The sequence below is a fragment of the Dicentrarchus labrax genome, unplaced genomic scaffold (assembly GCF_905237075.1).
Source record: "Dicentrarchus labrax unplaced genomic scaffold, dlabrax2021, whole genome shotgun sequence".
Lineage (NCBI taxonomy): Eukaryota > Metazoa > Chordata > Actinopteri > Moronidae > Dicentrarchus > Dicentrarchus labrax.
Window position 1 is genome coordinate 1293660 of NW_026136709.1, and position 22280 is coordinate 1315939.

At 41.2% G+C, this 22280-nt stretch overlaps 1 protein-coding gene across 6 annotated transcripts in view; it reads left to right on the top strand.

Annotated features, from left to right (window-relative positions):
• Positions 1–22280, top strand: part of LOC127369174 (phospholipid phosphatase-related protein type 5-like) — a 131249-nt gene that overhangs the window by 95480 nt on the left and 13489 nt on the right. For all 6 annotated transcript variants that reach the window (XM_051410278.1, XM_051410274.1, XM_051410275.1 and 3 more), the window contains 2 exons: positions 2499–2749; positions 19596–19772. In XM_051410278.1, the coding sequence (XP_051266238.1) occupies positions 2499–2749; positions 19596–19772 (428 nt within the window). The remainder of the gene's footprint in view (positions 1–2498; positions 2750–19595; positions 19773–22280) is intronic.

Sequence of the window (22280 nt, forward strand, 5' to 3'; positions counted from 1 at the left end):
GTGCTTCAAAGCCTGGGTTGAATTAGTTTGCAGGAGCACAAACACTTGACAGTGATTGGAAAAGCTGCTATTGTTACCCCAGCAGTGTGTGTGTGTGTGTGTGTGTGTGTGTGTGTGTGTTTGATGTGGTGAACACCTCTCTCAATATGTGTGAGAAAGAGTTGTCTGACTAAGCCCCTGTTTGGTAATTTAGTGTGACAGAGGGCCGGGCTCTCGTAGGAGGGAAGCAATTATTTCTGTTAAAGCCCTTCAATCACTAAGACGTAAAGCCTGGCTGGTTTGGTTAAGAGCAGTATGAATGGACGGTGGCACCTGGGTGACTCTTGGTATCGGTGAGCAGCAGGGGATTGTGTTTCTGGTACTGTGGTGTCCCTGTAGACAGCGGACCTGTTTTATGCAGTGTCATGCAGTGTGAGAAGGTCTCTGCTGTGAGATAAAAGGGTTTTGTCTGTAGTTAAAGGGAATCATTCTCACTGAAAAAACAGAGTGGTGATCCTGATGTGGGTGTGATGTGGACTCACAAGAATAATGCATTGGCCTAACTACGGTAGTACCGGACCATTCAGTATTCTTTGAGGAAGTACTAGAAGCTACGGGGGTGGACAGCTCTATCAGAACTGGAGACAATTTCTTTATTATATGTTGTTACCAGTAGTTGAACCTTAGGTCTACAGTGGTAAATAGGAATGTTATCCCTGTCAGCCTTGTAGCCTTGCAAGGCAGTAAGACTTGTGAGATCACAAAATCATGCAAGAATCCATCTTGCCAGCTATGAAACTATGATACCCTCCCAGCTTCATCGCTTGGTTTATTTCCTGTACCCAGTTTTGAAGACTGGGTCTGGCTTTCATACTATGCTGCAAAATAGTGATAACTAGAAGTTTTCTTTGGTTTGATAAAGAGAGAGAGACAGCGATGGTAGAGAGACAGGAGAGAGGAGAGGCCTAAGCACAAATAAACACCCCCACACCGCTGCAGCAGACTGCAGCTATTTGCAGCAACACCTGATTTGGTCTGAATACAGTGTAAACTGCTAGTTGTGGGTAAACCTGAGCTCTCATTCTCTTTAGTCTGTGGCCCAACTCCAACTTCAGTTAATGAAAGTGTGTTATAAATGACATATGAAAGCATAAAACATGCATTTAAGATGAATTAGATGTATACACTTCCCATTAAATTGTATGTAGGCTATGCAGGGGTTTTCTACAGAAGTTATTGTAAACAAACATTGTGACTGGGAGGTATCTGGGATGCACAGACATGCAGTCTCTATAAAGGTTTTTTAGACAGTGAGTGGTTGCTGAATCTACCTTCAATGTTCAAACAAACAGCAGGTGTGGCACTGAGGTCAGTGGCGGCAGCGGCAAGGAGAGAGGCGATGGCTGCCGCTCTCTATTTGACACTGCTGCCTAACTTCATTATGGAGATACACCCTGCTGATTCAAAATAGAGAACACCAACTTTGAAGCAGCTGCAACCCCTCTGAAAGGACCTTAATATGATTTTGTGAGAAAAAGCTGTTTTGCTGCCTCTTCTTCTGAATTTCTCTGAACGTCAGATAACATTACTGACAGAACCAGAACATTACTGAATGCAAGATGCTTCTTATTAAGGGTAGTGCAGCTATATCAACTTTTGAACACAAGATATATTTGAACGGAGGAAACCAGGCTCCAAAATTAATCTGCCCATAGCAGGTAAACTGATCAAATTTACCAGTCCAAATATATAGCCATAAAACTGCATGATGAATTATTTGACTGTAAATAATCACCTCAAGTTGTGAGCCTTTTTGAACCTTTGAGCTTCATAGTTTAGCCAGGATCTTGGGGTTCCTGTGTCACCACCTATTGCAAAAACGCCTCCTCAACATCTCTAAAAATTCCAAAATTCTTGTCAACTTTTACAGAGGAGGAACAAAAAGCATCCTGACTGGTAACATCACAAACTGGCATGCAATGTGCACAGCCAAGGATAGGAGGACTCTGCAGCGGCTGATTAAAACCGCCCAGAAGATCATTGTTACTCAGCTTCCAAGCATTAGTGATATTGGTGAGATGAGGTGCCTGCACAGAGCCCAGAGGATACTGAAAGACAGGACCCTCCCCAGCCACAGCCTTTTCTGCCTGCTGATGTCTGGCAAGAGATACAAAAGTATCCGCTGCCGTACCACCAGACTTAAACACAGCTTCTTCTCTTAGGCTGTAGGACTCCTCAACTATTCCTCCGCACTCCACCCTAAATAAATGACATGAAACCTTACACTGACATTGCACATGCTGTACACACTCTCTTTTGTTATTGTGCAACTAAAGTGCAAAATAAATTAACCTTGATACATTTGTGTTGCTAGTTGTCTGTCAGTCACATACTCACTCTCTGCTGTAAGACTCTTGGAAGGGTTCAAAGGGATTTTCTCTGATCATTGCCGTCCTGTGTTTTTGTCTTTTCTAAAGCTCTGCAATCCAATCTCTTAACATTTTCTTTTTTCTTCCCAGGAGTCTACACCTTTGGCCTCTTCACCGTGGACATCTTTGTCAATGCAGGCCAGGTTGTGACAGGGAACCTGGCACCCTACTTCCTGACGGTCTGTAAGCCAAACTACACAGCGCTGGGTTGCCAGCAGGCCCTGCGCTACATCAGCCACCAAGAGGCCTGCACAGGGAACCAGGATGATATCATGCGTGCCCGCAAGACATTCCCATCCAAGGAAGCAGCACTCAGTGTCTATGCTGCACTCTACCTGGCTGTGAGTCACTCTTTGCTCTCACTGTATATACTGCAGGTCAAATGAAAAATACTTTTATTCATAGTGGTTTTTAAATGAAATTGTTCAGTAATATTAACATTATACTCAAAACATCCACTACTTAGACTGAACATGGTGACAGCAGTAGACTGATGGGTCAAGACCATCAACATATAAAAGATGGACATCAAAGTCTAAAACACAGACTTCCTGTAAAAGCACAACTTTTGTATAAATCAAACAAATGAGATACTATGTTCGTTAGTGAGCTTTAGAGCTTTAGACAGAGACAGGCTAGCTGTTTCCACATGTTTCCAGTCTTAATGCTAAGCTAAGCTAATTGCCTCCTGGCTCTTGCCTCATATTTGAATATCAGAGTGATATAGCTTTTCATTTCACTTTCAGAAAAAAAGAGAATAAGCATATGGATGTAGCTAAGCTAACAGGAAATTGTATTGTATTGTATTCAAAATTGGATTGGATTTATGAAAAGAGGCGCAAAATCATATTTTTGAAGGAGTGTGTAAAGGTGCTGGATGTCACTCAGATAATGGCATGTTGGCCAAGTAAAATCCCACGTTGGAGTAATTCTATTTTCTCGGTTTGACATGGCTGCCAAGTCAGATTATGCAGGAAGTCAAACTGAGTTAGCATTTCCCAATCCCAGTTTCCTCTTCCAAATATATATATTTTTTCTTTTCTGTAAGTTTGAGAATGTGAGTGAGATATTTATGCAAATCATATTCAGGCCAAACACGGAATGCTGCAACATCCATTTAAAAAACAGCTGGTTCAGCTGTTGACCCACCGGCCACAGATAGTTATACATAGCAAGGGGAGGAGGTGAAATCCCAGGACATTTCTCAGTTTCTATTCAGCTTTCACTTTTCAGTTTTCAGTTGCTATCAAAATCTGCGAAAATCTAAGTGTAGGTTTGGTTGTATGGTTGTATGTGTTTTAAAAGGCAAACCTTAACCTTGAACTAGAAAGTTCTGTAAGTGATTTCACACTTTGTTTAAACTGTGATCACCAAAAGGAGTTAGATATTGGAGGTCAAATAGCTTTTTTTCCCTATAAGTTACAGAAAAGCAATGGCCAAATTGTTAATATGTTACAATATTTTCTAGCAACTCTTACTGTTGCTTTGCATGTATTAATAAATCTTTTTAACCTGGGATCATAGTCACTGGTGGCTTGCTTTGTATGCTATCAATAGTTTAGCTTTCTGTCTGTCTGCGTTGTACATGTCAGTGGTGTTGTTAGGCCTGGACATCTAAGGCTACAGCCCCAATTGCTTTATGAATAGCCTCGGATCTAAAGAAAAAAAGTGTCTTGTATTAGTTTTTTTAATAGCCGCAGATAGACTAATCTGTCTTTCCAATCATGCATTAATCATGAAGCAAGACATTGTTGATCAAAAATGCATTTGGGTCCTTTTTGTTTCATTTATACTTCACACGGCTTGGCACACACACATTTTGCTTAGACACAAGACATAGAGAGGGTGCACAGGTTATAGGGTTTGTCATTGTTGGCATCTGGTGGTAACTAGGTGGCTATTTTGCTAAGGTAAGACTTGAAGGCTATGAATATAAGAAGTTTTTTCAGAAAGCAAAAGGAGGTGTTAGAGCAGTTGGAGGAAGAGTTATCTCCTGGTGCTGTAGCAGCAGGTGAGGGTGCGACTGCCTCATCTTCTAGCTCAGGCTGGTAAGGTTTTAATGACCAAGACAGGAGAGAGGAGAAAGGAATAGGGGGAGAGAGCAGAGGAGATGAGAAGTGCGACAGACAGATGAGACACCAAAATAGTTCCTGGAGAGGTGAAGGAGAGTGTCAGATAAGACCCAGAGTTAACACACTTTGTCAAAGTTGTTAGCACATGACATCATGTCGCTGTGTTCTAGTGGCACGAACTGCAGATAGAATGCAGGATGTGATTTTCTACACTGGAAGCATTATCACAAACTCTCAAAATGCATTGTTTTTTGTGCAGTTGTTGTTTATAAGGGGGAAAAATGAAAGAAATTGATGCAAAAACACGAAAACACGGAAAATGTTTGGTTTAATTTCTATACCAGTTTATGTGAATGCTATCTTTAGAATATTTCCACCACTTTGCTGTCAGACAGCCCTTTCCGTTATATCCATCTATTGCTGCCTCGATCCGCAACAACTAACGTTAAGTTAAATCCATATTAACATGTTACAAAATGAAGGTTTACAGTTTCTTATGCACATAAAAAGAAAATGAAATGTAAGAATAACATACAAAATAGGCAATATATACAGTTATACACATACACATACAGGTATATACCCAGGGAACAATTGTGCAAGTCATCTTTTGAATTTGACCAGACCGGACATTAGCCAGTCCAAACTGGGCCAGCATGGCTCTTATCTAGCTCTCTACCTCTCCTCTTGGGCTGACAGCACCCACTGTGGTGGGCTGGTCCCATCTGGTTGATCTATCTGGTGGAATGGTCTCAAAGTCTGCTGTTCTTTAATCCAAACCCCAAACTTCTTTTTAATAATACGTAATATGTGTTTCAGCAATAAAGCTGAAAACAGATTAAAAATTGAGGGAGCTAGCCAAGCGGTCACAGCATTGCCTGATCCGGTCAATTAGAGCAATTTTGGTTTTGCTTAGCCCTTAAGATCAAATCCAATCAGACACCATTCAGCAATGTTTTCAGCAATAAAGCCGGAGAAATAACAGATTCAAACAAAATGGTGGCAAATTTGAAGGAGCTACTGGAGTCGTTGCCATCTGACCAAGGGAATGAATGAAGTGATGAAGAGGAAGATATACTTTATTAATCCCCAACGGGGAAATTCCTTTTTCACTATTACTTTACACACACAGGCCTGAAATACAATCAGGCATAGGAAGGCCATTAGATTTGTAAATTTGGAGAGATGGTACACAGGATGTGAAACTTAAACCTCTCCAGCTGTCAGTCCACGCTCCATACTGTGCTGAACATGAACCATCAACCCAAGTCCCAACAGACGGAACTACTGCCGCCCATGAAAATCACACTTTAGCTGATTCATTTAGAGTGATTCGAAACAATGTGTATTATCCCTGGGGGGGAACATTTTTTCAGAAAAAAGCAAGGACAAAAAAATACAGTCACAATGACTAATATAACAATAAGATGACCTGCTCATCTCAGAGCTGTGCAGGAGAACCGATCTCTAAAAAAGGGACTGCTGCTACACAAATAGTGGTCCATGTTTGTCGCTGATTGCTGTAGAAGAACGTCTCTTACCTACAGTATAAATTAGCTCACAATATGTACAGTAAAAAAAAGTTGAGGAAACTTGTAATTTAAAGGCAACTGTCTTCACTGCTGTTTTATATCAAACTCAAACTTTATGATTTAAGTTAGAAACAAAAAAAGGTAATTTACTCTTCGTCTTTAGAAAAACTTCAATCTTTGAGTTTTAGAAAGATCTTTCTTACAGTCATACTGGTACACCATCAATGTAAACAAATGGTACAGGGAAGAATTACTCTGTACGTTGTTCAGTGACATCTCCCTTAATGAGCCCATATCTGGCAATCAAACTGTGTATCCAACTATAATGTCTCACAAACCAAATTACAGTTCTGCAGTGTCCTTGCATTCTTTTATTTTTCTACATGAATGTCCTCATAATCAGTGACGGCTGGTGGAGATTTTGGGTGGGTGGGCTAACAAATGCATTACATTCATCTATACGTCACACAGCAGCAACAGCAGCATCACATCAAGTTACAGCAACAACATTGTGTACTTTGTTATAGCAAGGGCTCTACGGCAACACTGGGGAGACAAACCCAAAAGAATGACCTGATGCCAAAATAAATCTTCTCTCTCTCTCTCTCTCTCTCTCTCTCTCTGTACACATCAGCACATGCCAATTGCGCTACAACTACATTATAGACAAAACACCATGTACCAGAAATAAATCTATTAAACCAAAGCAAAAAGAATTATTTGTAGAAGAGAGAGTTGTTTCAGAGCTTGGGCATATCTTATTTAAAACACCGCTCACATCGACGGCCTTTCTGTGAAGCAAACAGGTTAATCACCATGTCAAACTCCACAGTGCTGTACCTCACCATCAGCTCACCTTTCAGTGTTTCCCTGCAGATCATTGAGTAATGTGCACATGCAAAGACAACAAGTGCCTGGCTTTCTCAAAGCGCACTGTGCGGCTACTGACACATTATCAGAGCGCCACCTCCTGCGCGGCATTACAGCAGCTGCAGCTGTGTCCGCATCTGGATGCTGCTGATTGTCATCTGTGGTCAGCAGTTCAGATATGAAGCATGAAACATTGTCCAGGCCCTGTCTCGCTCTGAGAGAATCTGTGGTCTTAGACGTGTACTTTGCAACCTGTGTGTTTGACAGGTGATCTGCTGATTGACTGTCTAAAAAAGAGAACTGGTCCCCGCTGGAGTGAAGTGGGAGATTAATCGGACCCCCGCAGGGCGAGCTTGTGTCCCCACAAAATGTAATACAGTCAACAATCTGTGATAGTGAATGCCTGTGTTTCTTTACCAGCTCGTTGTGTCTCTGTACAGCGGTGCGGTGACCCTCATTAAGCTGACAGGCGATGTTCACTTTACCCATCAATCACAACTTTACGCTATTTCCAATGTGGCTCGTGCTGCATTCATGTTTCCTAATTTTGTCGGATAAATATTTTAAATCCACAATTCCTTGTTGGGTCCAAGCCGTGTCTCCTCCAAACAGCAAACATGGGAAACAGAACAGTGAATTCCTAGCTACACTTGCTGTTAGCCAGTCCATTAGCTGAAACCACGTAACACAAAACTAAGATTTTGTCGTTTTTCCTTTTGTGTTATTTGAACATCGTTTGGATGATGTGTTCCCAATCTCTGTATTTCCATTTTTTCCTCCAAAGACTTTAAAGAAAATTGATTAGAAAGTAAATAATCCACCTTGTTCATGTTCATGCTAACGCCCGCCATACTACGAACTAGGCTCACTGTGCTGTAGCTACTGCGCTGTGATTGGTCGAAGGTCACTGTACTGTAGCTACTGCGCTGTGATTGGTTGAAGGTCAGCCTTTGGCCATTTTAGCCCAAATGGGGGCGTGTCACGACACCTGTCAATCACAATCGAATGGAAGCTTATGCTACTGAGCTTGGGCTGAATACATTTAGCCCATTCACAGGAAAAAACCCAGATATATCATATATCCTGGGTTTTTTCTGTCACTTTTTGGTGCTGTTGCTGCTCTAGGTTCTACCAAAATTTAAAACAAAATGTTCTAAGGTTTTTAATAAGTTTTTCATCTTTACTGTAAAAGATAGGGGGTGCTTAGCCCTGTTAGCCCATATAAACCAGCTGTCCCTGCTCATAGTCATCCACAAATCATCCTGTGTAGTATTTACATCTAACTAGGCATGCTAGATATTGGCTTTTCTGCCGATATTCGATATTCCGATATTGTCCAACTCTCAATTTCCGATACCAATATCACCCGATACCAATATATGCAGGCTTTTTACACCAAAACTGTTAGATAACAACATAACATATCTCCTATTGTGGAATTAACACATTATGCCTAATTTTATTGTGATGCCCCACTGGTAGGGTGGCCATTTCCTTCACATCGAAAAGGAGGACACTTTGCATAGATGGGGACACGCAAGCAGATATTTGTTTGGTATGGTCCGGTTTTAAATTGTAATGTTTTTCCACCAGATTACATAAAGGTGCATACACATACCACATAGCTAATAATAAATATACAAGATACAGCTCATGACAACGTGCCCTTCAAATTCAGATTACATAGGTCTAATAAACATCATACAGAAACTGTTCTTAATGTTTTTATCTGGATAGATAAAGGGTAAGAAAAATGCAGCACCTTCTGTTTCAGATGTATAGGCTTTGCCTATATATATGAGTATGAGCATTTTCAGAATTTCAGTCCAACAACCAATGTTAGCTCACTTATTCTCTGTTGCTGAGAGCTTGATTGACAGCCTGGTGGTAGCAACTGTGTGATGTGGCTGATCAACACATGGCTCATTTGAATATTTAAATTAGCCATGTGCTGATAGGTCACTACACGAAAATGTAACCAATGAAATTACTTATTTTGACACACATTTTTAGCCAATAAGTATTAAACTAACGAGGTAATGTGTCAAAAGGCTGACCTTTTTAGTTATTTTCTCAAAAGGAGGACAAATGAGTGTCTGGCTTAAGGCTGCGCCTGCAGCTGGACAGGGCATTGCACTTACTTTGTGTTAATATTAAAATCATTAACCTTTAAATTGTTTGCTAGCCACAGTTAGCAACCAACCAGTCTAGCGTAGTTGTTGTTGTTATAGGTCATCTAGTGCACGCCGGTAAACCTCCCATGCTGCGTTCATGCAGGCTTGGAAATGCTGAAGCCTACAGAACAAACATTGGTTGTAAAAACCTGATACCGATAATTCCCGATATTACATTTTTTAGTGAATATTGGCCGATAATATTGGAGGGCCGATATTATCGGACATCCCTACATCTAACTGATCGTCACTCTTCAGTCAACAACATGCTTGAAAGTTTGAATCCACGGAGAGCAGAGCAGCAGATTTCTGCACCGTGTGATTCGCTGTGGATTTATACTTTAAGCACAACACACAAATCAAACATTTCCAGAAAGGCTCTGACTCTTGCTGATGGTCTGATTGCTTTGATTTTCTGTGTCAGAGCGCCAGCGTCTGCCCGAGTGCCCATAAGCGATGGAAGCACGGCTTTGGACCATCAGTGACTCCCTGCACGATGGGGAGAGCAGATTGGCTCTGTTATCTAGGTCATTGTGTGTGTACAGCTTGGCGTTAGGGACATGCATGCAGTTTGCACACACAGACACATAGCACAAGGGCACACACACACCCTGAACCCTGCAGCTCTGAGGAGATAATGATTACTCCTCTTCAAACTCTCATTGTCTCGGTCATTACAGAAGTACCAGGGCCAAACACAGCCATCCAGCATCGGCAGAACCGGAGGATTTATCGAAATGAGGCTGTAATTACCCCATTCAAATGGTAATGTTACAGTAATGTGGAGACTCAGAATTACTTTTTGGAATGTTTTGGCCTGAATCTATACTGTAAGGTTGTGTCATTTTTAGCTGCAACTAAAAACTGAACTCTCTTGATCCTCACTGGATAAATTGAAAGTGAAGCGGAAAAAAACTTTTATACAAAATAAAAGTCCCATAATAAGTCAATTTGACCCTTCGCTAAGCCCTGCCCCCTTAGTTACTGTTGCTATGTCTGTCAAACTTTCTCCTACCATAAGAAATATCAGAGCCCGTTTACGGATCCTTATTAGACATTCTTTGGAAATAAGGAGTTTTCAGTGATATCAATAAGAGATATTCCAAAGGAAATTACAACAAATGTCTGGAAAAACTGTTAGAGAGATATGATGAGATGAGATAAGAAGACATATATAAGATATAAAGGTTCAAACTTATGATAAAAAAAATTTTTTTTAAATCTAATACACACAATAAAGGAAAAATACAGTAGTTTACTTTACTATTTACAGTACTATACTGGCTATTGTGATTTTCTTTACAGTAACCCTTTGTCTACTGTGATTTTGTCACGTGGACAAGGTTTTATTGTAAAATTTACAGTATTCTACTCTAAAAATCATACACAGTAATGTTTATGTGTTTACTGCAGTAAATAACTGTAGATTTCACAGCCATTTTTTACAGTGTAGGTATGAATCGTTTGGTCCAAAAAGTGTCCCTGTGTGGCAGTTGCACTTCTTTGACAGGCCTACAGTAGGTCTTATTATTTTATTTGTGTGGCTCGTTCCTACTTAAGACAAGATTATATGGGTTTGAAAGTCCACTTTGAACTAATTATTTAAACTGATGTGCAAGTGAAAAGGAAAGCAAACATTATTTACTAAAAAGTCCACTGTAAATATTAATTGCATTACAGAACTACCTTCTGATTCATTTACCCTATTGTACCATCCTTGCTGTAGAAGTAAATACACGATTGTGCAATGCAGTGGACCTTTACAATGGAGTTGAATATGTTCCCCTTTGTTCTTCGTTAGCTAGCTAGTTACATCTGATAGCCAATGCTAGCAAAACACTAGCTAATTAGTTTGCGTTTTCTTATCAGTTGATGATTATTTACATCAATCGTTAAGCTGGAGTCTGCTAGCATTTTGCTGACATTAACTAACTTAAAATTCCACTTTTATCTTTAAACCATCTTCAAAACGTGGTTGTCTTGTCAGCTTAGACGAGCCTAGCACATAGCATATCTGCGTACAGAAAAGGAAAAAAGTTGACGGGTCATTTCCACCCCAGCCAGCTGCCAGTAAGGGCCTGTCAAGGGAAAGCCGATAATTCCAGGCGGCTGCATCTGTAGTGTCAACATTCTTTCAAACATGTCGGCTTGCCACATTGGAACAGCTGTATGTTGTGAATGTGCATAGTGCAGAAAGGGTGTGCCCCTGTAGCATTTCTAGAGTGGCACAGGCAGAGTCTGTGTTGACTGTGTGACAGAATGTAGGAGTTCTATCCAGCTGTGACAGTCTCAGCTTGTTTTTTTAGTCCCCAGCTTGGTTTGTTTGTAGCTGTGGTATTTTAATCTAGCAGTGTGGGTGGTGCTGCACTTGTACTGTGACATCTTTTCTTTACATTTTCTTTTTAAGTTTGACTTTCTGAAGGCAGGGTTGTTTAATTTGTTGGTTCAGCCATATTGGATTTCACTGCTCAGCTCTTCTTCTGCTTCTTTAAAACAGGCCAATAATATGTATTCCTGGAAATCAGAGGATTTCTCTCAGGAAAAGTCATGCATGTGACTGCATGTTATACATGATTTGTATTCAAGCAGGAGAGCCAGATATCATGTTCCCAGAGGAAGCACCATGTATTCCAATAAAAGGGAGGCAGACACCCTCATCACATTCAAGAGTAGGCTTAAGACGTTCCTCTTTGATAAAGCTTATAGTTAGGGCTGGATCAGGTGAGTCCTGAACCATCCCTAAGTTATGCTGCTATAGGCCTAGACTATCGCGGGATTTCCCATGGTGCACTGAGCTCCTCTCTTCCTCTCTCTTTCTGCACTCATTCATGTTCCATTAATGCATGTTACTAACTTCACTTCTTCTCCTGCTTGCTGCCATTACCAATATGTTGTTTGTGACTTGTCTGTCTTCTTCTCTCTCTGTCTCTTTTTCCACAACTGGTCGAGACAGATGACCACCCACCTAGAGCCGAAGGATCTGTCCTAGGTTTCTGCCTTTTAACAGGCAGTTTTTCCTTGCCCTTGAGGCTTGTCATGGTGGTACTGTTGGGTCTCTGTAATTAATGTTAAAGAGTTGGGCTAGACCTGCTCTATTTGAAAAGTGTCCTGAGATAACTTCTGTTATGAATTGGCACTATACAAATAAAATTGAATTGAACTGAATTAAATCAGTGGGCAGCTGTGGTGCAGAGGAAGAGCAGGTTGTCCCCTAATTGGAAGGTTGTTGGTTCGATCCCCGGCTCCTCCTGCACACATGTTGAATTATCCTTGAGCAAGGTACTCAACCCCAAATTGCTCCCGATGCTGTGTATGAAAAAGTTAGTTTCTGTTTGATGGACTTTGCCATCACTGAGTGAATGTGTGTGAAAGGGCGAATATGCCACGTAGTGTAAAAGTGCTTTGAGTGGTCAGAAGACTAGAAAGGCGTTATACAAGTACAGGTCCATTTACCATCATCATCTACAATTATTAGGAAACAAAACATTATCTTTCTTGGCCTGTGTATTATTACGCAGGCAGCAGTAATAGTATAATAAGTATAATAGGCTAATAAGCTAATAGGCTAACAAGCACTGAGTGTACTGCCTGGAAAACAAACAAATCTGGTGGGCCTTGAAGCTCTTTTTGGTATTACTTGGCATATGGGCTGCAATTCGGTATGTGCAGGAAGTGTCGAGAGTATCAGCAGCAATCCAGTCAGGTTGAGTATATGGCTTTGTAGTCAGTCACCACCTGCACTGTTGAAACTGAGCTTAACATTGTTACATGGTACTCAAGTGAGTTTTTGATGTAGTGCTTCCTTGGAAATGAAAGAAATGTCAAAAGTCTTTGTCAGTGTTAGACTGGCTAATTCCCAAAGCAGTGTCATATACAGTATGTATTGGTGTACACCCAATATATGCCAAGCGGCAACATCCGTGGCTGAAAGTACCAAAAAAACTGCAGTTCCTCTAAAGGTTGGCTCCAGCAGTGAGCCAATCTCCATAAACATATAACACATGTCCAACTTTACAGAAGAAATAAACATGTTCACAGCCTGGTACAAAAAACACTTTATCTCTATCTTGCACTCAGCGCAACTGACTTTGTACACTGGCGCTTGTATAATTCCTATTTTGCACTCGATGCACATTGGAATTTTCCCTCCACCGACGCACGTCCTTAAATTAGGGAATGAACTTGCGCTCCGGGGGGCGGTTCAGCGAAAAGAGGAGGCGTGTTCCAGCGCAAACGTTCCCTGGTGCTATTTTGCTGTTTCAGAAAACAATTCCGCCACAGACCAGGAAAAACCTAGTCTAAAGTCAGTGGCACTTATTCAGATGCTATTTTAGGGGCGCAGACTTGAGGGGATGCGCCTGAGAGGCAGCAGCAACATCACCACCCGGTCAAGACGGGCATTAATACTTTGCCGCATCCCGGACAGCTCTCGCTCAAGCATGTCAAACCCGGTTTGCTGCAGGAACGGGTGGTCCTCCGGCGTGTAGTGGGTCTGGATCCTCTGCACCTTGGTGTTTGCGCTGCTCCCTCCTCAGCTGGCCCTTGCGCACTGCTCGGCCCGTGCACACTGCTCCCGAGGCCAGGTTCTTCTTCCTGCGAAGCTGCGTTACATTGTTTTGATTTATTGTATGGCTGTGTTTCATTTATTTCATGTCAATAATGTCACTTCTCGGTATTTTACGGCCCTGACGAGAACGTCGGTCTCCTCGGCTGTGAGCCTGGCCAATCCGCCGTTATAATAGCAATACGCCATGGAACAAGGGCGCCTGCTTTTAAAGGGAATGTGAGATGACGCTCTGATTGGTTTATTGCACGTAATGCCCAAACCACACCTATGACTAATGTAGCTACTTCAGACCAACCCATTTTAGATTTGCGCTGGGCGCAAGAGTCATTTATCCCGCCGGCATAATAGCAACAGCGCCTGAGATCCGCCCACAAAGCTAGTTGCGTCGGCAAGATAGGGCCCTTGGTCTCTATAGCTACTTTCCCTGTTCATGACATTCGTGTGCTGTCTGATCAGAATGTCTACTTTAATGTGCCCCAGTAACAGCTACAATATTGAACTACAAGAAAATGTTATCGGGAAAAATACATTTTATCCATCATATCAGAATTGGATCACTCTGACTGGACCTGATACCATTTGAAATAAAAGGTTAATATCTGGTTAGACACTAAGAGATCTGTGTCATAAAACTAACTGAGAGGAGCCTAGAGTAAAATATCTCTTTGAGATCCCCCTTTAAATCAGCCTGATGTATGAACACAGCAGCCTATGCTGGCTCATACAGCATGCTCCGTTTCTCAGTGTCCCTCAGTAACACCACAGGACACCGTTTGAACTTGGCAAGACAGAGAGATTGATGTCAGCGTCGAGTGGAGGATGAGCCGCTCTGCCTCATCTCCCCAGGTTGAATTTTTCATTCCGCACTCTCCATTTAGCTGACAAGCCTCTGATATAGTGAGCACGCCGACAGCTGCTAATGTCTGACATTAAATGGGACCCGGCTCGCAAAGGCTGTTAAGACAAATCAAGTTGACCTGAGGAGTGTTGGGTCAAAGGATGTCCAACCGAGAGACATTAAATATACTATATACGTGGTGTGTGTGTTTTTGTGTGTGTGTTGGAAAGGTCAACTAGCAGGTTTTTCTGTGCATCTAAGTATAAAATTGATAGTATGTGACAGCTCATACAAGCCACAATGACTCACAGGGAGAAATCCCCTTGACCCGGTGAAGGACAGGCGCACACACACACACACACACACACACACACACACACACACACACACACACACACACACACACGACCAGTCCAATTTAATAACAGTTGTCAAAGTAGCATGACTCATGACTCATGATGTGTTAAGGGCCTCTGTTTAAAACTCAGTGTAGGTCACAGATACACACTGACCACATAACTACTCTGCTTGAATTAAACGAAATTAAAATATTTGCTGAAACTATCAGGTTTTTCTGCCTCCTCCTAGTGCACCTAATAACATTTGCAAGAATCCATGGGGCCTGGCAATTTAGCTATGGCAGCTTTAATGAAAACCAATAACTATAGAATATTAGGAAAGAAAACTGTTGCTGTGACTGCTGCGAGACTCACCTACAGTGGGACAAAGGTCAACTCACATTATGCACACACACTAAGATAGAGGGATGTAGAGCATCAAAGTGCAGAGCTCTTCTTCAATTCGATCACTGGAAATAATGAATACTGACACTGTTGATGACATCATCACTCGCCAGACTGGAGCTGGGCCGACTTTCTCTCAATGACATTGCAAGAATAATAGTAGAAGCAGTGGCAGAAGCAACAATACCAGTAATAATTGTAGTGATAACAGTTTATTTTGGCAGTATATTTACATATTTGACTGTAATTGAGTGCAGATGAAACACAATTTTTTTTTAGGTGCACTGAGGTAATTTAGCATATTATGCACTATTGTTATTCCATGTCCGGTTAGACTTTCAAAATAAAGCTTGTGTGGCTAACAAGTTCAGAATATCCATTACCATACAAACACATTGAATCAATCTCATCCCAGTCTCTATAAACATATGAACCATTGCTTCCTCGTGCTTATTGTGTTGAAAAATTTGACCAAATTCACAAAGACTAAAACTAAAGACATTTCCTGTATATTCTTATTTTATTTTCTTAGTACACAAAATCATTTTAGTTGGTTTCGTTTTCAGTTTAGTTAACTTTAAGTGTAAGTTAAGTACATGAATAAAACGTAACTAACGTATGCTGTCGCTTGGTCAGTAGCCCTACACTACAAAATATGATGTTGTTGGTATCCTTCTAGCAGCGTTCTAAGCTGCTGAGATCGTCTACATGATATAAATGTTTAAACTTTTGTCAATATGGACATGCTGCACATCATTAGATTAGTTTGATTCTCCACAATTCAGTCCATCACTTAATTTTACAGAAACCATGAGTACCAACGTAACAAATGATCAAATTAATTATTCCTAATTGATATGTTATCAATAGCATAATTAATTAAAGGCCTGCCCCATAAAAAATGTAGGTTGAGTTCAGTGATTGAAGCAAATAAAAGCCTGGGCTATTAACTCAAGTTTTACGGGTGCATAAGTTACGTTTTATTCATGTCCTTGAGTTACATCAGGTATGTAACTTAACTTATTTTCCTAATCCTAACCAAGTAGTTTTATTCATAAACCTTACCAAACTGCAACTGTTTCACAATGTTAACCACTCAAGCTTTATTTTGAAGGTCTAACCAGAGGTTTCTGCCAGTCCAGAAATGACTCCAGAGAGCCACAGGTGCAGCAGTCGAGCCTGGCCACCAAAAAAGTGTGTTTGATACATCCTTGATGCACTGAGCAGGACGCATTTCACTGTGATCTGCACTTTGCTCAGTGATTGATGAAAATAGAGCCCACTGTGTCTCCGATGAGAAAGTGTGTTGGTGTGTGTGTCAAACAGCAGTTTACAGAAGAAGACAAGGACAGAGAGCCTGACAGGTCATGTATCAGCTGACTGCTTAAGGAAATGTGGACCATTACGCTGGGTTCTTTCAGCAGAATGTGCTTATTAATTAAGACTTCTAAGAATATAAACAGAGCACCTTCATTTACCTGTTAATGAAGGATATAGAAGCTTGCAGAATGCTCTCTGCCGTGTAGCCATTTTACCCTGGAAGTGTAAAAACATGATCCTGAAAGAGAGAAATAGAAACATTTGATCTGGCCTTGGAGGAGATCGTGCACTCTAATGAAAAATAAAGTTAGGCCCTCAGAGGCTGTCTATTGCCTTAAGCTCTTTCTCTCTGCCCCTCCTCCCTCTGTCTTCTCCAAGTTTGATATCATGCCACCAAAACGAGGCCCGATTGGATAGATATCACATGGTTGCTGTTAAGGAAACAGCTCTAGTGTGGAGGCTTAATCCTAAAACACATTGTCTGCTCATAGGTCTGCAGCTGTTTGACAAAATACACTTAAATGACATACTCTGTTAAGAATTGTATGGAACTATTGTATGATGCATGTTTCACCTGCAGAGCTAAAGGCTATATTTAAGCAGCCAGACCAGCCCATTCTCATTCCCAGGGCATCAAATACCATAATTTTGTCACACCTCGAATGCAAGGTACCCTTTCGCATCTGTTTAAGATAGGGTTGGGCAATATGTTCAAATTTTCCCGATGCCCAACCTCCCTCGTTCCTTTACCTGCTTCATGCCTCTCCTCTCCTGGCCTTTCCCTCTCCTTTCCCAATCATCAGACTAACCCTTAGTTTACCAGCAGTTAGTTGTGGAAATACACTGGCTCTACAGCTGTTTTTCCTCTCACTTATTCTTCAGCTCAGTGAGTGTACTGCACTGCTGAACGTCTGTCATTCTTCTGAGACAGACCATTAACTTATCAAAATAAAAGGACAAAAATTGGGCAAAAAATTCAGCCAAAAAAAACATTTGACAGCAGCCTAAGCCAGTCAGAGGTAGAGATTGGCAGCTGGGCCGTTGCCATAATAAGATTTGTGAAGAGGCGGCATGGGATGAGAACGTGTTGGCCAGACAGACAACTCTGGCAAACAGTACCATCCTCCACAAATGTTACAAAGCAGACCTTTTTCACAGCAGCCATGTGTACATTAATTAGTAGGGTGAACAAAGGTGTTTCCAATAAAGGTTTGATTCCATTCAAGTAAAACAGAGTCTGTTGTGCATGATGGCTCACTAGAACGACTCTGCTACATTAAATGGAACAGAACCTTGATTATACATTTCCTCTCTTTAGCCCTTCTTTCCTCCTATCAGCTCTCTCATCTCATCCCCTCTTTGGGCTTGTCACCTTCTCTCCTCTTCTTTTCACCTCACCTCACCTCACTTATTTATGCCTTTCTCCCTCCGGCTATCATCCTCCTCCTCAGCTTTCTTTCTTTTCTGTCATTCCTCCCCTGTTTTCTATCTATCTATTACTCTCCATCTGCTTTTCTTTCCTTATTTTCCTCTCGCCCTTCTGTTTATTTTTTCATCCTGTAGTTCCAGTGGCAGATCTGCCAGCACTTCTCTAAATACAGGGGAGAAAATAGAAAGATGCCCTGAGGAGGGACTTAACATATCAGCTCATATTTACACACAGTCACAGCTGTCTGGTGGCATTTCACCACAGAGATTTTAATAAAACATTAGGAGCACAGGAAGGAAAATTCTGAATATTTTTAAAAGTCAAACTAAAATAATGTAGATTTGCTGTCAGGAGAGCGAGAGTGTGGAAAAAGTTTTTATCCTCATAAACATCTCTGAGACATGCGTATGAGTTAAGTCTTGTTTTATGTCATCACATGAGTGCAGTCATGTGCACACTAAAACAGATCGCACACATCACACATTTTTACACGCAAAGTTTAACCTTTACGCGCAAAACCAGTCTCTTCATTAAGCACAGGAAAGCTGATGTTTCAGATACAGTAGAAGGTAGGAGCATTTGATATGCAAAACTCCAGTCAGTACAGACTTTTTGGGGCTATTAATGCCTGTATTTGATTGGGCAGGCAAAGATAGACGGGGGGGGCACAGGTTGGAATCGAACCTGGGCCGCTGTGACGAGGACACCCTACACTGTTAAAAAGACTGTAGATTTTACATTGAAAAACTCTCAAATGACAGTTAAAGACTGTAAACTCTAAATAGGTTAAATGTAGTTTCTGTAACAGTAAAACATACGCCATATCTCGTGGCAAAAACCTCTTTTACGGAATTCATAGCATATGGTATTTTTATAGTGCAAAACTGTTTCTTTTGATGGTAAAAACTATTTATACGGTAGAATATGGAATAAATCCACAGTACTAATATCCTTTTACTGCAATAGTAGAAAATGTTCTACCGTATTTATAATGGTAAAGTTCTGGCAATCACACCTACCAGTTTTTTACTATAAAAATAACAGTGACATGGGACACGCACTCTACCAGGAAAGCTACCGTGCCCCCCAACTCTTTATGGTCGCTTGTATGAAAGCAGGGTGCATCATATTCATGCAACTTTACTGTAACACACAAGTATGTCAAACACAAGCTCTGGTGCTTGTTAATGATGATAGTCATATTATTCATCTATAATTATATTGGCAATTTTAATTTAATTAATAGTTTAACTTGACAAAGTTCAAGTAGGAATTATTTGAAGGACCAGTGTGTAGGACTTTGTGGCATCTAGGGTTGAAGTTGCTAATGCAACTAGTAGAGCACTACTCAGCCTTCCATGAGTGTAGGAGAAACTACAGTGACTGTGAAACACAGAATTCCCTGTCTAGACCCAGTGTTTGGTATGTCCCTTCTTGGCTACTGTAGAAACATAGCAGACTCAAAATATCCACTTTGCCTTAAAACGTACCTGTAAAATGTTTAAAGGTGAGCAGCTTTTGTGAGTTTGAATTCACGGGGAGTTTTCCATGCGTCTTACCTGAAAAACTGCCAAAACTGGTGATTTTACAAGATGTTAAGAAGTTCACATGATCAAATCCTTGCATCTCTCTCCCTTGGCAGATGTATGTGACATGCACGGTGCAGGCGAAGGGCACCCGTCTGGCCAAGCCGGTGCTGTCTCTCGGGCTCATGTGTCTGGCATTCCTCACCGGTCTGAACCGCGTGGCCGAATACCGCAACCACTGGTCGGACGTCATTGCCGGCTTCATCATCGGCACGGCTATCGCCACTTTCCTGGTGAGACTCACGGCCACAGAGGTCATAATAGGTGCTATATGTTTGTGTAGGACAGATACACACAGACATACATACACACACACACACATATATATATATATATATATAACAGGCAACTTCAGCTCTCAGTGGTTAGGGACTTATTTTACAGTGGACAGTGGGACTTAAGTTTCAGCAAATAAGACAAAAAGCTACCTACTGCAACTTTAATTATGCTTTTATCAATGACTGGTCTTCATTTGATCATGCTGACCATGCCCCTGACATGTGGCAATAATTTTTCTATTTGGCACACAAATTAAATATCAATAATTAATCAGAATAGATACTCATACATTCTATGTAAATACTCCATCCACCAAAACAAAAGTCATTGTTTTGGCCTGTAAACAAGTTAGGCATTGCACAACATCCATTTAGCTGCAGTCCACACAGCAGCATGGTGTATCTCCTTGCTGTCAGTCTGTTTTGGCTGTATGGCTGCACATGTTTTTATTACCTGTTTTCCTCCATGGAGACCTATAAAGGCTTGTGTTCCCCCGATAGCTGTGCTATCATGAAGCACACTGCGATGATGAGTGGGACCCAGATACAGCGTGTTTCCTAGCAGCAGCTGAACATCATCTCTCTCCCTTTTTTCCCTTTCTCGTCCTCTTTCTTCCTCTTGTGTTGGACAGAGAAAGGCCTGTACGTACTCAGCTGTGAGTGTGAGCAGAGGTGGAGGGGCTGTGATAAGGCCTCGCTCTGCCTCTTCACACAGTGCTCCATTAATGCTGTTTAAAGACCACAGTGGCCATTAGTGATGGACAGAGACAGGAAAAATAAAAACATCCTTTCTTTTAAAGTGAGAGACTGACAGCTTATTCTCCCCTTTCTCCTTGTTTTCTCCCCTCTCCTCCTCTTCTTTACTTTCCTCTCTTTGTTTCGTCTCCTCTCCTCCCCTGTTCACTGCACTTCACTAATCTCCTTGTTTCTTCTCCTTTCCTTCTCCTCTCCCCTCGATTATTGATTCCTCTCTTCTCCTCCCCTCTATTCTTGTCTCTCTGTTTCGTTTCTCTTCCTGCCCATACCTTGTTTACATCTCATCTCCTTCTCTCTCTCCTCTTCCTCTCCTCTACACTCCACTCCTCTCCTTGATTCCTCTCTCCTCGTCTCTATTGTTTCCTCACCCCCTCTCATCTCATCCCGTCTCTTCTTCTCTGTCCTGCTATATCCCCCATCTTCTCCTCAAACAAATAGCTCTCATTATAACATGAAAAGTGAATCAGAGAGCAGATTGGCCCTCTCCTGGCTTTGCAGGGATTCTATTTTATATGTGCAAATGATCTTCACCGGAGACAGCTGATCTATTGGGAGCAATAAAGCCTCTAAAGGGCCTGCAGATAGGCTGTGGTGCATAACAACGTGGTTTTTGGAAATCAAACTCATAAATGGAGCCTTCTAATTTAGACAAATAAATAGAAAATTGGTGCTCAGACAGATTAACATGAGGAATCCTGATAGGAAGATAAAAACACAATTCATATGTCAGTAATAAAGTTGGTGCTACCTGGGACTTTATTCTATAGAAGAAGAAGATTTACTTTATTAATCCCCATTACTAAAGTAAATCTTCAATCATTTTAAAGCTGCACATGTGGTTTCTGCTGCTGTGTGAAGGTGCATATATTTAATAAAGGGAAAAATCTGACTAAAAGTCTATAGAGCTCTGTGTGTGCATCTTTGCAAACTAAAACCATGCAAACTATGGTGTTTGCAATTCTGCAATTTTCATTACGGACCAATCTCTCTGCTGAAAGGAGGAGAAAAGACTTAGAACACCGGAGACAGCTGCAGAAATCGCTGCGCTCACTGTAAAAATAATGTAACTGATATTATTATACATGCATCACCTGAATGTGTTTCAGGTCCAGGACTTCTTCTACTGCTGCTCCACGTTAAATTCTGCTCTGTTACATTAAAATACCACCCGACCCCTTGCAAAAATAAAAAATACAACTCCAAATCACAGAGATGTTTATTCAGACGAGACGAATATTATCACAGGACTTCTGTGTTTTCTGAAATATGGTAGGTAATTTTTGGTGGAATTTTTACTTTACAATCTCCCCAAGAGGTCCCCTGATAATATTAATCCTGTGCAAATAGGGCTTAATCACAACAAAAATAAAGCCACTCAGCTTAGCGACAGAACTCCTAATTGATCTTGAGTTACCAGAGTTGTATTGACTTCCTAATAGGTATAACGTCTATATATTCAGACAATGTCTCTAAATTAGTGTAAAACAATATTTGTTGCACCAGAAAGAATAGCAGTTCCAGTTGAGAACTGGTTCCAAATTGTTCAATCCATCAGAATCGTATGCCTCAATGACATCAAACTTGTGTCTACGCTGCTGGAAAATTGCAACAAGAGTGACGTTGGAGAGGAAGAAACAGTCCAAAACATGTATTTATTTAATGGAGAAACTCAAACTACTATAAAAAACACAGTGTTCAGACTCTGAG